The sequence below is a fragment of the Camelina sativa genome, chromosome 13 (assembly GCF_030686135.1).
Source record: "Camelina sativa cultivar CO46 ecotype springtype chromosome 13, ASM3068613v1".
Classification (NCBI taxonomy): Eukaryota; Viridiplantae; Streptophyta; class Magnoliopsida; order Brassicales; family Brassicaceae; genus Camelina; species Camelina sativa.
Window position 1 is genome coordinate 26,609,297 of NC_141892.1, and position 15,899 is coordinate 26,625,195.

The 15,899-nt window shown below is 34.4% G+C and overlaps 3 protein-coding genes and 1 pseudogene across 8 annotated transcripts; all 4 read left to right on the forward strand.

Annotated features, from left to right (window-relative positions):
• The first annotated feature begins 374 nt into the window (after positions 1-374).
• Positions 375-3,438, forward strand: LOC104737756 (AT-hook motif nuclear-localized protein 7-like). Of its 3 annotated transcripts, XM_087480274.1 has the most exons (7): positions 375-687; positions 984-1,141; positions 1,473-1,820; positions 2,303-2,376; positions 2,490-2,621; positions 2,708-2,872; positions 2,962-3,438. In XM_087480274.1, the coding sequence occupies exons 3-7, from the start codon at positions 1,478-1,480 to the stop codon at positions 3,199-3,201; spliced, it is 954 nt and encodes a 317-aa protein (XP_087336400.1). In that variant the 5' UTR covers positions 375-687; positions 984-1,141; positions 1,473-1,477; the 3' UTR covers positions 3,202-3,438. The 3 variants fall into 3 exon arrangements, with proteins under 3 accessions (XP_087336400.1, XP_010456311.1, XP_010456312.1); XM_010458009.3 differs by lacking the exon at positions 375-687 and having other exon boundaries at positions 708-1,141; XM_010458010.3 differs by lacking the exon at positions 375-687 and having other exon boundaries at positions 823-1,011.
• Positions 3,439-3,822: 384 nt separating this feature from the next.
• On the forward strand, positions 3,823-5,454 carry LOC104738573 (putative pectinesterase/pectinesterase inhibitor 38; annotated as a pseudogene).
• Positions 5,455-5,642: 188 nt separating this feature from the next.
• On the forward strand, positions 5,643-6,883 carry LOC104738574 (DEAD-box ATP-dependent RNA helicase 18-like). The gene is made up of 4 exons (XM_087480849.1): positions 5,643-5,679; positions 6,275-6,522; positions 6,583-6,590; positions 6,694-6,883. The coding sequence occupies exons 1-4, from the start codon at positions 5,643-5,645 to the stop codon at positions 6,881-6,883; spliced, it is 483 nt and encodes a 160-aa protein (XP_087336975.1).
• Positions 6,078-11,090, forward strand: LOC104738576 (uncharacterized). Of its 4 annotated transcripts, XM_087482217.1 has the most exons (12): positions 6,084-6,151; positions 6,270-6,522; positions 6,649-8,342; positions 8,433-8,501; positions 8,907-9,128; positions 9,218-9,421; positions 9,499-9,588; positions 9,665-9,772; positions 9,871-10,083; positions 10,172-10,210; positions 10,302-10,583; positions 10,654-11,090. In XM_087482217.1, the coding sequence occupies exons 9-12, from the start codon at positions 9,949-9,951 to the stop codon at positions 10,921-10,923; spliced, it is 726 nt and encodes a 241-aa protein (XP_087338343.1). In that variant the 5' UTR covers positions 6,084-6,151; positions 6,270-6,522; positions 6,649-8,342; positions 8,433-8,501; positions 8,907-9,128; positions 9,218-9,421; positions 9,499-9,588; positions 9,665-9,772; positions 9,871-9,948; the 3' UTR covers positions 10,924-11,090. The 4 variants fall into 4 exon arrangements, with proteins under 4 accessions (XP_087338341.1, XP_087338343.1, XP_087338344.1 ...); XM_087482218.1 differs by having other exon boundaries at positions 6,649-8,787; positions 8,884-9,128; XM_019234885.2 differs by having other exon boundaries at positions 8,433-9,128.
• The last annotated feature ends 4,809 nt before the right edge of the window (positions 11,091-15,899 follow it).

Below are 15,899 nucleotides of genomic sequence, written 5' to 3' on the forward strand. Positions count from 1 at the left end.
AAAATTGAATCTCTCTTATTTAAAAATTGAACACACAGATGTGTTAAACACTAATTCAAGTAAAAAAAAAAAAAAAAAAGCAATATAGGACTTTGAGACCATTTATTTTAGGCAAATATTTGATTTTGAAATTAGTTGTTGATAAAAATTTCGTACCAAACACGTGATTCCTATTAAATAATAATAAATAGTAATATTGGAATATGTATGCTATGCGATTTAAAAAAAAATGATATGTAAAAAAAAAAAAAAAAAAAAAAAAAAAGAAAAAGAGAGAGAGAGAGTCAGAGGGAGGAGTCAAAAAGGAGGTCAAAGGAAGGAACGGGTTGATTCGTTATGTTAATATAGATGTGTCACCTACCAATTGCATGCCTGCTCTCCATTTTCCCATTTTATTATTATTATTATTAATCTGAATGCAAAAGTAATGTATCATCAGCCGCAAGTTTGTTTGAATTTCAAATTGTAGGAAGTGAGAAGAATTCATAAATTAGTGACTGAGATTATTTTCATATTAATAATGTCAAGGAGAAAGGACTATTAAAATTTTATCTTACGAGAAGGAGATGAGGGAAGAAAGGGTGACAATTATTAGTATAGATTTTATATTCAAAGAGTTCCAATCCGGACGTGAAAGTATTTATTAACCAAAATTCACTGTCGTCGTCTGTCTATAATAATAATAAGGTAAGATAATTAATATTTTTGCTTTTTATTTTCATTTTTAATAATTTTCTTCTCTCGTCTTCTTTTCCTTCTCTCTTTTATTTTGTCTCTCCCTCTATTTCATCATTTTTGTTTTTGTTTTTTTGTTTTTTTTTTGTTTGGAGTATGGGGAATACATTAGTAATAAATAAGTAATCTCTGTTTGTCTCTTTTGGATCATAAAGATTTGTTTTTTTTTTTCTCCTTTCCTTCCGATTTTCCCGGAAATTTCTTCGTTGAGAGACGTTAATCTCCGGTGTGAATCTTTTTCTTCGTAGAGACGTCAACGTCATCATCTCTGACCAGGTGAGAGGCGAGTCATAATCTCTTCTTCTTCTTCTTCTTCTTCTTCTCTCAACGGCTGTGTCAAGTTTGAGTGTGAAGAAGAGAGCAACTTGGAGACTTGTTGTTGAGACCCAAACCAAAAAAGCTTCAGGTCTTTTGCCTTTTTACCTATATATAACTAACACTTGGTCTCTGAGATCTCTCTTTACTTGAATCTGCTGATTTTGCGTTTACTACTACTACTCTTCAAGCTCTGACTGTTGTAGTCTGGTTTTGTTCCTCTCGAAAAATTCCAGCTTTTCTTGTGAATGTTGTTGCGGAATCGATTGAAAGATGCCATCTTTATTTTATACTTTGTAAACTAGCTTCTGCGATTGCTCATCATACATGCTCTCTAGGGCCTAGGGGCTACCTTTACAAAAAAAAATTTAAGCTTAACCACATTTGTTTGACCCTTTTTTTTTTTGCTTGTAATTTTGCAGTCAGAATGGAAACAAGCGACAGAATTAGCTCTGGTGGTGGTGGCGTGACTGTTATTGGACCAGAAGCTCCATCTCCGTATCACATGGCTCCTAGACCATCTGAGACTGAGACCCCCCCTCATAACCACTTCCTCGGCTCTTCTCTCTCTCCCTTGGATCCCCCTTTGCCTTCTTCCTCAGGCAAGAAGAGGAGGGGCAGGCCTCGTAAATATGAACCTAATGGCACTCCTTCTTCTTCATCAACAACTCCTCTTGTCAAGAAACGAGCCCAAAGACCCAAGCTCAATGGTGCTTTTCATTTCAACATCCATAAGACCACCTCTCCTTTCCCTTCTTCTTCTTCTTCTGGTAACTCTTCCATCTCTCTCTCTCTACTAAACTAAAACCGTTCCTGATATTCTTATATATATTATAAACTTTACTTGATTTCTTCTTAACACTTGGCTCTTTTGCATTTGAGCTACTTCAATGTTCCTTAATATATGAATTACTTGCAAGTTTTCTTTGCTCATTTTCTTGACACATTTTATTTGGAATCTGTAGTTCATAATTGCCTATGTTCACAGATTTCATTATTATGTGTGTAAATGTGTGATTTTGTATAACACACACATATTTAGATTTGCAGTCTATATAGTTTACACAACTGCTAAAAGTTATCAAGAACTTGCAATTTGTTTTGTTTATAGTAACATAGCTACGCACCATTGAGATGAGAATAACCCGGTTATATGGTGGCTGAAACTATGTGTACGAGCTTTAACTTTGTTGAGCCAGTTTATTATTTTCGTGAGTGCCTTTAAAGTGTAACTTTGAACCATCGTTTTCAGGTCAAAAGTTTGGACTTGAGAGTGGTGTTGGATCAAATTTCACACCACATATAATCACAGTGAACACTGGTGAGGTATGTAGTATCAAGTAAAAATTAATTTAGTCGTTACATTTCACTTAAAAAGGAGATTTGTGTGTTTGTTTCGTACTTAGCAACCACTTTGTTTGTTTTTGGTTTTATTCAAGGATATTACCATGAGGATCATCTCCTTTTCACAACAAGGACCACGAGCTATTTGTATCTTATCAGCAAATGGCGTGGTATCAAACGTTACTCTTCGCCAGCCCGATTCCTGTGGTGGTACTCTCACCTACGAGGTTTTGTCTCTCTCACTCTATTTTAAAGTTACGGAAGAAAGTGAAACAGAGTATCTTACTATAATAGGGTGTTTGGTTCCTGGCAGGGTCGGTTTGAGATACTGTCCCTGTCTGGTTCTTTCATGGAAACAGAGAACCAAGGAGGATCAAGAGGTCGGTCTGGTGGCATGAGCGTCTCTTTGGCGGGTCCTGATGGTCGTGTTGTTGGTGGTGGTGTGGCCGGTTTGTTCATTGCTGCCACTCCGATTCAGGTGACCCACCAATCCAGCAACATTTACGTGAATTCTTGAAATCGTCTCTGGTCTTCTCATAAGTTTTTGTTGCTGTTTCATAAAAACAGGTTGTTGTTGGCAGTTTCATAACGAGTGATCAACAAGATCATCTGAAACCGAGGAAGCAAAGGGTTGAGCATACCCCTGCCACGGTCTTGTCATTGCCTACACCTCCTCCTCCAGCTTCAGTTTTCTCATCGTCAAACCCAGACAGGGAGCAGCCACCATCTACATTTGGTATGTCCAGCTGGACCAACGGACCGAGAAACTCCGCCACTGACATCAACATATCTTTACCAGCTGACTGAGTCTCACTCAAGATGGAAGATTAGGTTTCAGATTAACTCTCTGCTGTGTCTGTACAATAGTTGTTAGGAGGATTGAGTGAATGAAGCTGAATGTTAGTTACTCTGTACGCTTATCTTTTAGAACAACCTGAGGGCTTCTTCTACTTTTAGGGCAACTTTCTCTGATGACTTGTAGTAGTGACTAAGTGAGGTTTACTCTTTTTAATTGCGGATTATTAGTACTCATCTGTTTTCCCAGCTTTAGTTGATGATTCCTATTTTGTGATGTTTTACACTTATTTTAATTTATTACAGGTTTAAGTTATGAAATAAATCAATGTGCTTTAATCAAAATTTATTAGTACACCTAACTACATTTGAAAGAGTAATAAATCAAAAACTAGAAGACATTTTAATTAACAAAGGTTAGAACTGCCACATGCGTTAATTCAAATTTAAAAGTTGTAACCAAACCAAATTGTAACTTATAAAGAAGAGTACATCACAGACAGGGAAAAATCTATATATAAAAATCATCATACATATGATATGTTACCTCACTGAAAATTAATCAAAACGATGGAAGGTGTAGTAATTGTAAAATGTTTCATTATAATTCTGACAATAACTTACGTTTCCACAATGGTTGTTGGAATCGAGATGTGCGATGAAACCCCGCACCCGGGTGAATGCAATACACTGATGATTGAACACAAACCCATAAGAAGCACGACACAGTTCCTGCAAGTGGCCGTAGAACGAACACTAGATGGGGCAGTGAAAGCCAAGGGGGACACGTACTCTCTCGGGCCACAATTTGGTTCAAAGCAAGCGTGGGAGGACTGTATGGATCTGTACGAGCGGACTATCCATAGACTCAACCAGAGCCTGTTGTGTCCCAAGAACGCGTACTCTTCTAGGTGGGACGTGCAAGCATGGCTCAGCACGGCACTCACCAACCTAGACACATGTCAGGAAGAGATGTCAGAACTCGGTGTCTCGTCTCATTCTTTGGATAGCATCACCATTGATGTCATTAACGCCTTGGCCATCAACAAGGTAAAACGATCTCCAAAACCATGCTAATATCTATCAAGAATTCACTCGTTGTTAATTTAACTCTATTTGGTAAAAAAAAAAATAACAGAGGAGGGAAACAAAGTGGAAGGAGTTTGGGACATCAAAAGTAGAAATGAAAACGGCGCCGTCTGTTGTGATAGATGAAAAAGTGGACGTAGTGGTGGCTCAAGATGGGTCCGGAGACTACAAGACCATCCAAGAGGCCGTGAATGGTGCAGGAAAGAGGCCCAAAGAAAGCCCAAGGTATGTCATACATGTCAAGCAAGGAGTTTATGAGGAATATGTAAAGGTAAGGAATCAAGTCTAATAACATGATGATCATCGGCGACGGTATCGGCAAAACCATCATCACCGGCGACAAAAGCAAAGGCCGAGGATTTTACACTTTCAAATCCGCCACTTTTGGTTAGACCTTATTAGACATTATTACACTTTATTTATATATATCCGGCACAACACACACCACAATACCACATGACTTACTAAATAAGTTTTGTATAAAACTGACCAGTGGCTGAGAGGGACGGTTTCGTGGGGAGAGACATGACGATAAGAAACACGGCAGGGCCGGAGAAACATCAGGCGGTGGCTCTGAGATCGGATTCAGACATGTCAGTGTTTTACAGATGTAGCATCGAAGGCTATCAAGATACGCTTTACGTCCACTCGGGGCGCCAGTTTTTCAGGGAGTGCGACGTATACGGCACCGTCGATTTCATTTTCGGCAACGCCGCCGCCTATTTCCAAAACTGTCGGATATATGCACGTAGCCCACCGAATGGGGTGAACGCCATTGTCGCACAGAGCCGGGTCAACCCGAATCAGACAACGGGAATCGTAATCCATAACTCCGTGGTGAGAGGAGCTCCGGGGGTGCAGCTTGATGGCGTGAAAACGTATCTGGGCCGTCCGTGGAGACCGTATGCCCGGACGGTGGTGATGGGAACATTTCTTGATCAGTTGATCGAACCCAAAGGATGGATGGATTGGAGTAATGCAACGGCTCGTAGCACCTTGTATTACGGGGAGTATCAAAACTCCGGTCCGGGTTCCGGTACAGATAACCGGGTTGATTGGCCCGGCTTTCATGTTATATCCGATCCCGAAGAAGCTCGACAGTTTACGTTACCCAAATTCATCGACGCTGCTTTATGGCTGCCGCCTACAAAAGTGCCTTTCACCATCAATCTCTAATTAATATACATTACTTACACACAGTTTATGTAATGTCCGTCGACCATCAAAGTATATCCGATCATGTTTTCATTTTACACAATAGTCTGCTCTTTCTTCTTTTTCCCCTAAAACTTGGCTTGCCAGAGTGGCTTGGTTAGAACAACGCAAAATCATAATTGCGCTTTTGGTAGGCAGTATAATATTATATGGATGGATTTCAAGAGATTATTATTGTACTTCCGGGTAATTAAGACACTTCTAATGGGCATCTAAAACGTTTGGAGCATGTTTTTACAAGGCGATTGTCTAGTCTCAGTTAAGATATTACAAAGGTCTTGACAAAATATTACGTAAGATCAAAACTTTTAGAGATATTATCAAGGATGGGCATCAAAAAATTTGAGAAATCAATTTTTCTCTCGGTCTGTCGGTCACAACAAGAATTTTTACAGAAGCTATTCATAGGTTAGAGCATCTCCATTGGTTGCATTTAAGCAAAGTTGTTAGCTTAAAATGCTAAAAAAGTAAATCAAAAATATTAATTAACTAACAATCGATCTTTACATTAGAGATTTTAGAAACGATGCTTAGCTAACACGTGTCAGCTTCTGAATAAAATTTTAGAGAAAAAAATAAAAAATAAAAGCGGTGTTTTCTTTTTTGTTGATCGCTGTCGTCTTTTCTCTTTCGTCATCGAGGAAGAGTTTCATACGAGGTATTATCCAATTTCTACTCTCGCTGTTGTCAATCAACGTTTGATTTGAAAAAAATAGATCTTTGAAAGTGATTTCTCTACTGTTTATTTACCCTTTGTTTTGATCTATTTGGTTAAGATTAGGAATTGCTAATTGGGAATTGCGTTTCTCCAACCTCGAACCTCCACTCTCTGGAGATATCATTGAGGCGCTTAGTCAATCTAATTTCGGGTTCAGCACTCCGGTTCAAGCCGCCACGATTCCTTTACTATGCCGTTACAAGGATATCGCCGTCGACGCTGCCACTGGCTCTGGAAAAACACTAGCTTTCGTCCTCCCACTCGTTGAAATCCTCCGTACATCCACCTCCTACCCTCCGAAGCCTCACCAGGTAAAGATAATCTGGAAATTTAGGATTTTTATGTTACAAGTTCAATCTTTGATTTTTTAGATTGTAAGGTTTGTGGAGTTTGATAGTTATGTTTTAGGTTTGATGCTTAGTGAAATTGGATTACAGGTCATGGGGGTGATTATATCGCCAACAAGAGAGCTATCAACGCAGGTATATAATGGTGGCACATCCATTTGTTTCCACTTTAGCTAATGTGATCTTTGTGTTACTTGTTGGAGGCCAAGAGGTGAGAGCTGACGTGAAGATTATCGAAGAAGAAGGCTGCAATCTCTTGATTGGTACACCTGGAAGGTTTTCAGATATAATGGAACGACCGGAGATTGTTGAATTTCGAAATTGATATGCCCAAATTTATCCTAGAGCTACTCTCTCAAATTAAGAGGTCACCCTTAATACTTAGGAGTTGTATTCCACATAGATTCAAAATCAAACACAATAAATTATAAAGTTTTGTTATTACGCTAAACAAAATGATTTAAATTAAAAAGGCAATGCAAAATATTAAAATAAAACTGTTGTAAATTCAAGAAATCAAAAAGATAGGTCTAGGGAATTTCTTAGGAAATTACAAAATATTAAATCAATAAATTAATTAGGATTTAAACAATTAAAAATCAGATCTAGAACTCTAAACTCTTTTGAAAATAAATCAGTTCTCACTGCAAATATTATCTAAATTTAAAATCAGAAAATCCAAATCTCTTTGTAAAATTCTAGGTTAAAAATCAGCTTTAAAACAGGTTTAAACTGTTCTCAAAATCACTCAATCGAATCTCTTTGATGAAAGTAATTTTGCTCATCAAAAGGTTTTTGTCAGAATAATCAATTATATTCTCATATCAATCAATAGTCCTAATATCCAAATCCAAATGACTAATCAAAGATCTAACATTAAGAACAACCTATGATGAAGATCTAGAAAGATAAAGAATCCTAAATAAACAGATCTAATAAATCATAAAATCCCTGTGAAAAACCCTGAACCTAACAAGCAAACTACTCAGACATATTCAATAAAGAACAAAACATAATTCTGAATAATAAGCAATTGAGATTAAAAGAGTAAGGAAGGAGTTTAAGAATTCTTCTTTCAAAGCAGTTCAGATCTCTCTCCCAAAAGCTCTCAAAATCTCACAGGGTTGCAGAAAATAAAACTTGCTAGAATAAAACTTAAGGGTTTTCTAAAACCCAAAAACACTATATATATGTGCTAAAACACGCCAGGGACTTGTGTTGCAAATATGGAAAACTTTGGGCAACTTTGTAAAATTTTCAAATTTGTGATTCTTCATCGGCTGAAGAGGGTGTCGACCGATGCTCCTAAGTGGTGTCGATCGATGCCCTTGTTTCACTACAACAAATTTGCTCATCGATAGCACCAATTGATAGCACTAATTATGTAACTGCTGTTAAAGAATAGTTTCGGATTTTAGCAATTATATTACAACATTTTATTAGTGCTAAGCCCATTTTTAGCATAAACGGGAAGCGAAAGTCACTTTGGCGGCCCAAAATTTTATTCAACCGCGTTAACACTTAGCCAAAAAATTTATTCAACCGCTTTAACACTTAGAACAAAAAAATAAAAGGTCTCAGATATTTTTTTGTCCTCATCCCTTCGGTTCTCTTTCTAAATCTCAAAACCTAGACACAATCGCCGTCGACGTCTTCGATTTCCTTCTATCTTTGTATCTTCTTCTTCGATTTCCTTCTGTCTCTGTGTCGCCCGTGGTTTGTATCTTATTCTTTGATTTCTCTAGTCGAGCTATATCTTCTCCTCTTCGATTTCTCATACGAAGGTAACCTGAAATTAGACAGCTAATTGTTTTTTTTTTCAATTTCATTCTTCATCAGTAACCTAAATTTCACTTTAAATCTCCTTTTGTGAGGTGTCAAGCTCGTCCAACAACAAAGATAAACTTGAGAGAAGAGAAATCTAAAACCTAAACAACAAATCTGTAAGTTTGTTCACATTTTAGTTAAAATTTCAGGTTAGTTTGATTTTGGTCGAATATGAAAATTGCATGTTTGTGTCCTCTTCATGTGCTTGATTTCTCAAATCTGTCGAAAGTAAATTTCACTTTTAATCTCGTTTGTGTCCTCTTCATGTGCTTGATTTCTCAAATATGCTTTATTTAGATTTTTGTATTGATTTTTGTTAACTGTTTAAAAACTTATGCTTAGTTTTAGATTCAACTGTTTAAAAACTAAAATGCTGGACAAGGAATGGGTTCATTTTAGCAGGTATGTAATTGATTACATATTGTTAGGATTTCAACAAATGAATATAGACATTCGGTATCTTCGTGTGTGTCGTTCTTCCTTCCAAATACAATGAAGACTTGATCCATCATACAAAATAGGTGCCTGGAAATTTGTCCGGACGGTGGCTGCTAAGTTAGGAGATAGTGGCATGGTAATATGCCCATGCGTTGACTGTAGAAATGTAGATCGTCATTCGTGTAGTGTTGTGGTTGCTCATCTAGTAATTAGAGGCATGGATGAGACTTACAAGTTGGGGAAAGATTGGTATCACCATGGTGAAGTGAACTCAGGGGCTGACAGTTCTCTGGAAATCCATTCAGGTTGCATTTTTTCCACTACAAATATGTTAAATATAGCTTATTCTAATTACCACTCATTGTTCACAATGTTTTTATCAATGTAAATACAGGCTAGATTTGAACTTGATGAAGAGTATCAAAAGACCTATATCATGAGCCAGATGGGATGTTTGTGGGGGTGTTTTAAATCATGTCTTGTAACTAAGATCAGAAAAGCTCCTAATAACCAAGCCAGGATGAATATGCGACCGAAGAATATCCCGATTAATGATTGGCGCAAATTTATCAGATTGAAGACTAGCAACAACTTTAAGGTACTTGCTTGTTATAAGTTTGGTGATTTTATTATAACATTTCTTACTTTCTATATTTTAACAACATTTCTACGTAGGTTGTTAGTGATAAATTCAAGGAACGAAGGCGTAAACAGATTCCTCACACTTGCAGCCGTAAAGGAATGGTTAGACTAGCAGAAGAGATGGTGAGTTTTTAATTGTATGATCTTAGCTATATTGTCAAATCATTACTTGTAATATCATTTCTTTATTTAATTTCAGAAAAAAGAATGCCCTGAACCATCTAAGGTCACAAGGCTGAAAGTTTGGGTAAAGTCAAGAACCAAAAAAGATGGAACGCCGGTTAATACTGTCGCCGCTGAAAAGATTGTCAGTCTAGACTATACTCTATATTTTCTGTTTGCATGTTTATGAATTAGTAGTCAGATAATGTAAATTGTTTATGCATTTGTTTATTTGATATTCAGAGAAAGGCAGCTGAGTTGGAGAGTGTTCCTCAGGTTTCATAATTGTTAGGAGCTGATAATCCTGGTCGGTTAAGGGCTATGGGCAGAGGGATGAGTATGACAAAACTGTCTTTTTTCCAAGTCAACAGTAAGTGTATGGCTGAAATGAAAGAAAAGCAAGTTAGTTTACAAAGAAAAGTAGATGACTTACAAGCTGTCATTGAACATTTGAAGGTTAGTGGTTTTGTAACATTAAAACATTATTAGAGTGAAATGGTATTGATTCATTAGTTCTTAGTTACCTTTTGTTTTTATGTACCAGAGAGGAGAACCTGAGGTCGGGGAAAATTCAGCTGCAAGGGTACGTAATCATGTTTTTTTTTTTTTTGCAGTAGATCATATATCATTAATTTAAACTTACATTTAACTTTTAACGATGAAAATATTTGTAGAGTGTCACTAATAGAGCACATCCTAAGTGTTTGCTTCTGGATTATAATGGTACTGGTGAGATTGTTGCTGAAGCTCTTGTGATGTCTTCTGATCCTCAAGACTTTGTGAATGGGATTCCATTAGGGCCTAACTCCTATAAAGTGTTGGTAGAAAATGCAATCAAACCAGATGCATTCCTATGTAGACCTACAACTAACATCCTGAATATGGAACAAGCTGTTGGAGAAATGCTTGCTTGGCCAGATGACAATTGTATTTTCCACGAAGACAATGCGCCAAAGGTAAAAATAACATATATGTATATAACTGGGTATTTTGATAATCAATAACATATATTTTCACATGTTTCAGAGTCCAAATACAGCTTCTGCAAACAAGTGTATACTACTAAATTGGAGAGGAAATGAAGAAGTGGTTGTTGCTGAAGGACGTTGGCAGTCAAAAGAACTAGATGCATTGGTTAATGGACTTCCAATCGGACCTAATGTAGTAAAGGTATTTGTGGATGTGGTCTTGAAACCTGAGACATTTCTATGGAAACCTACAACAAAAATTAGTATCATTAAGGACTGTTTGAAGACTTTCGTAGCATGGCCAGAGGACAAAGTGGTAATGGTTTGAAACTGAAGTACCTTTGTCTAGATTACGAGAACTTATGCTATTTAGACTTGTGTTGTTTAGCTTATGGGAACTTATGGTATTGAGACTTATGAAGTTTATCTTATGGGAACTTATGATATTGAAACTTATGTACGTTGAGACTTATATAATTTTTGGATTAAAGTGTATCTGTTGGATGTTTTATATTATATATATTTTCATATAAAACAGGTTCCACTTTTAAAATGTAACCATATAATAGTTCTAATATGAACAGGTAATATAGCACAATGGATTTTAATTTTATCAAAAAAATACTAAATCATAGCACAAATATTAAGACATTATATTAAATATAACAACAATAAAATATTGCAACAATATAAATTATAATAGCAGTGCAATAATGTTATTGAATAATTTTTAAGAACATTTACAGACGCTATATTTAAAACATTTATAACGCCGACATTACGCTATTATATATAACGATATAATAGTAGGAGTAAAAAACGCTATTGTATGGGGGTCTATTATAGCTTGGGCAGAGACAACATTTACAAAAACGCTGTGTATCACATATAATAGCATTTATCGAACGCTAAGAATGGACAAATTTGTTGTAGTGTTTTGATCCGAGTCCAAATTGATTCTTCGAGATTTATGCTCCAAAATGATCCAAATTGCTCCACTTTGCTCCTTATGTGTCAAAGTCCTAGAAAACCTGCAAAGACTCAAAAACATCCTAGAAAACAAATCAAAAGACTCAAAAAGACTCCTTATATCATGGTTAAAAACCACAAAAACCATGATATATCAGAAATCTTGAGGTAGTTTTCGTTAATCATGGATTTATCTTTCTTTTAAGATGATGTTGTTGATACTATAGTTGGATTTGGTTATGATTTCTAAACAACTTGAAAGTTTAGATTGTTACTTAAACTGTTTGAAGTTTATAGTTGAACCTTTTTGCATATGTAGATTCTTATTTTGGATGAGGCAGATAGACTTTTGGAGATGGGGTTCTAGAAGCTGGGTGAATTACATTATCTCTCGCTTGCAAAAGCAGAGGAGGACTGACCTCTTTTCAGCTACACAAACAGAAGGTGTTGAGGTAGTATAAGTTCAATGTATAAATATGTACATTTCCTATTTATGCGTTTCTTAGCCGTGTATTTCTCCTTCTCTCTATAGTATATGGAATGCGAAGCAGATAAGAAATCATCACAATTAGTGGATCTGCTCATCAAGAACAGTAATAAAAAGCTTATGGTGTAAGTTTATAATATTTCACACAGACTTATAAACTGAAACATTCTTATAAATAGTCTAAATTACTCTGCAGATTCTTCATGACTTGTTTATGGAGTATATTCAGTTTCAAGTTTTTATAAATATACAATATTAAAAATAATAAACAAATTTTATTATACTATAATAATTTTCAAAATAATAAATTTAAATTAGTGACCACAATATTAGATACTACCAATGAACCATAAAAACAGAAAATTTCCTAAGAAGTTTGTTAACTTCACTTTTATTCACTTTTATTCAAAATTAATGTTTTTAGCAACTTTGCTTAAATGCAACCAATGGAGATGCTCTTAGCATGCAAGAAATTAAGAGTCATCATCATCCTAAATAATATATATTAGGTTTTACCCCGTACACCACAGGTCTATTATTTTGTTGATATGATACTGTAATAGTTTTGTGGTGCTTGTAGTCGATGGTGAATTGCATCTATATATATATTGTTAACAATTGTAGATAATGTTTGTATAAACTCTTGATTCCCAAGTTGAGAATATACATTTTATGATTTTGTTAGTTATGATTTAGGAATGAATGATATGTCATATTTTTATTTTTATTCTCAATTAATATTATTGGATTAATAGTGTACATATAAAGCTAATAAGAACTTAGCAAATATGTAATCATTTATTAAACGCAAATTAGATATTTCCTAAGATGTTTTTATCTTGAATTAGTTGCTATATTATAGGGATGTGATTACAGAATTTGTGTTATAAATTAGATCTTTCTTAGGATACAATGGGCATTAATTAACATTAATTGGATGTAAATAAGTACGCTATAGATTAAAAACCGGTCCAAAATATTCGGTAATTTTAAGGAGGATCCGGATAATTGAATCGGCTATAATTTTAGTTAAAAATCTGACCCGAAGTTAGCAAAAAGCCAAAAAGTGATGGTACTCTATTGTACTTCAAAAATGTATTTCGAGCTCTATATGTGGATATACTTGTTTGATTATAAATATCCTAAGAAATTTTTTAAATATATATCCGTTTATAAAAATTCAAATCACATCATATGCTGAAATTTTTTTATTAACTTTATGTATTAAATAGTAATTAAAATAATTAAATATAAGATTAAATAAAAGTGTAAGGAGAATTATATTTTAGTCTAACATATTGATTTAAATTAGGTAGATAGTTTTTAGGAAATTAATATTATCAAATAAGGAAATGATTGTGTTTGATTGTAAGGATTGTAAAGAATTTAGTTGAGACTTGTTTGAATACAAAGATAAGAGAGGATAACACAAAAATGTAATTCAAAAATGGTAAGATAGATGAGACTGAACAAGTTAAAAAAGAAAAGAAACAAGTTAGAAATATGTTGTTATTTCACTACACATAAAGTAGTTCTGGTTGGTTTGTTAGAGGTCTTGAAAAGATATGCCTAGTGAAGTGTAAAACCGTGGCACTGCGAATAAAATGGCTAGAAACGGGAATGTTAATGAGAAAATAGAGAGAAAGACAGACACATACACGTGCATACTTAGATGTTGATTGTTTTCCAAAGTGTTTGTGTGTGTGAGAAATGACAGCTCTCTCTCACTCTCTCACCCATTCATTCAGGCGGTGCAAAAGTTCAATAAATTATTTTGAAACAGTTTTCAAATATCTATTTAAATACAGTCCTAATAAAAATTTAGAAAAAAAAAAAAAAAAAACCAAACCAAAACACAAGAGGGAAATTAAAGTATCTTTCAAAGTAAAAGAAAAAAAGAGAGAGAGATCTCTGTCGGTCCGTCGTTGTTGACAAACAATACATGCCTAGCCTAGCTCTGTACAATATAGAGATATGTGTGTGTAAGGTAGATTGAGATATGAATGGTCAAATCGGAAACAAAAACAGTATATGTTCTTAAATAAGCTTCTTCTTTCTTTAACTTTTTGTTGCTTTAATTTCCGTAACATGATTTCGCCATTATTATTTTTATAATTAGTCAACTTCGACGCCTTGTGTCTTCCTCGATTTTAATGTTCTGTCTTTCTGTCTTTCTGTCTTTCTGTCTTTCTCTGCTTTCATTGTTTATTTCATTTGATATCATACCATATATATATCGAACCTAAACACAGATATTTTCAATGGTAAATTATGATTAAAATCTTAATAAAAAAAATTATCCATCAATCCTATGATGAATCTTTCAAGTTTCAACCAACATATTAATAATGAACTGATTATTTCATACAACTATTTTCTTACGACTTTATTCAATAACATAGCATAGGTGTGTGTGATAGGTGCAAATTAATACACCTAATATATATATATATATATATGTTTTAATACTACTATTCTCTTTATTTTTATTAGATTGATGTTTTGACAACATATATTAAGAAAAAGTAAAAAGAACTTGTTTATGAATTAGTTTATAATTACTTTTTGATAGAAAAGGAAAATATAAACCATAAATAACATGTCATGTGAAAAAGAACATAAAGTGAAAAAATTATTTCAAGGTTTTTATCTACAACATCATTTTTAAGAACAAGAAAAAAATCTAAAATATCAATCTATTAAGAACAAAGGAGTATTTATTTTATACTATTTGACTCTTACAAATATCATATTCTATGTACATCGGGGCAGTCATAATAATTAGTCCAGAAAAAAAAAAAGATGATAATAATTTCTGTATATATAAATTTGATTTTCACTATGACCTAATAATTACCACGGGAATTGGAAAATTACCACCAAAATGGTGGTCCTGTATTATGGAATTTAGTGAAACAACACACTTGCGGGTAAATTGAAATAATGATGACAAAATGATATACATAGGAATATAGAGAATGTATATACTACTACAATAATAGAAATAAAAAAAGACATGGAATTGACGAGGATCGAGGGAAAGAGTGGTGTGGCAGAAATGTTATTAAGTGTGAAAACAACTGATGAATGAGCCTTTGCTTAATCACTTCCATGCACAAGTCCCTTTCCTCTCCCTCTCTCTCCCACTTCATCGAACTTTGCGTCATTCATATTTCCTTTTTCTAAAAATCAAAAGTATTTCAGTTGAATTCAATTCAAAACCGTAACCAGTTAAGATTTCACTTCGTTTATTTATTTTACATTATCTTCTTCTTTTGCGGAGTAGACCTGTGTAATGACCTCGATACGCAGAAGACTTGGATTCACTGCGAGTGTATGTGCATGTAAAAACAAAAACATATTTATGACTACTTTTAATTAACTCTATGGGTGTAAAATGCCAAGGATTTTGCTGAGACACCACAACACCCAATCAAGTTTCAAGTACTCCTGCTTTTAGGTCTATGAAAACAACACCAGCCTTAATTATCTAATTTTCCCCCTCTTTATCTGAGGTTTAAATTGTACAGTAGTTGCTATATATATATATATATTGTTATTTGTGTTACCGATGCGTGCGACCACGTAACAGATGCTTTACCAAACAAGAAAACTTCAACTCCGGACTTAATGTTAACATGTTTAGTTTATTTTCATTTTCGATGTTCAGCATTATATTGTTCAAATAAACCCCTAACCCTATTGCTATGGTTAAATATTATCTACATGTATGTGTCATGACACTAATTGCCAAATTGAAGCTTTGTTTGTTTCCGTTTATATGAGGTTTAAATAGTTGATTAGAAAAACAAAAAAAGTTAAGATGTTTGTCGTATGTAATATGTTTG

Excerpts from the sequence above, each read along its gene's own strand:
- LOC104737756 (XM_087480274.1), top strand. The coding sequence starts at position 1,478 with ATGGAAACAAGCGACAGAATTAGCTCTGGTGGTGGTGGCGTGACTGTT. Across the intron at positions 2,377-2,489 it reads TCACAGTGAACACTGGTGAG|GATATTACCATGAGGATCAT; the intron begins GTATGTAGTATC and ends GTTTTATTCAAG. Across the intron at positions 2,622-2,707 it reads GTGGTACTCTCACCTACGAG|GGTCGGTTTGAGATACTGTC; the intron begins GTTTTGTCTCTC and ends GGTTCCTGGCAG.
- LOC104738574 (XM_087480849.1), top strand. The coding sequence starts at position 5,643 with ATGGATGGATTTCAAGAGATTATTATTGTACTTCCGG. Across the intron at positions 5,680-6,274 it reads GATTATTATTGTACTTCCGG|GAATTGCTAATTGGGAATTG; the intron begins GTAATTAAGACA and ends GGTTAAGATTAG.
- LOC104738576 (XM_087482215.1), top strand. The coding sequence starts at position 9,949 with ATGGGCAGAGGGATGAGTATGACAAAACTGTCTTTTTTCCAAGTCAAC. Across the intron at positions 10,211-10,301 it reads GGGAAAATTCAGCTGCAAGG|AGTGTCACTAATAGAGCACA; the intron begins GTACGTAATCAT and ends AAATATTTGTAG. Across the intron at positions 10,584-10,653 it reads ACGAAGACAATGCGCCAAAG|AGTCCAAATACAGCTTCTGC; the intron begins GTAAAAATAACA and ends CACATGTTTCAG.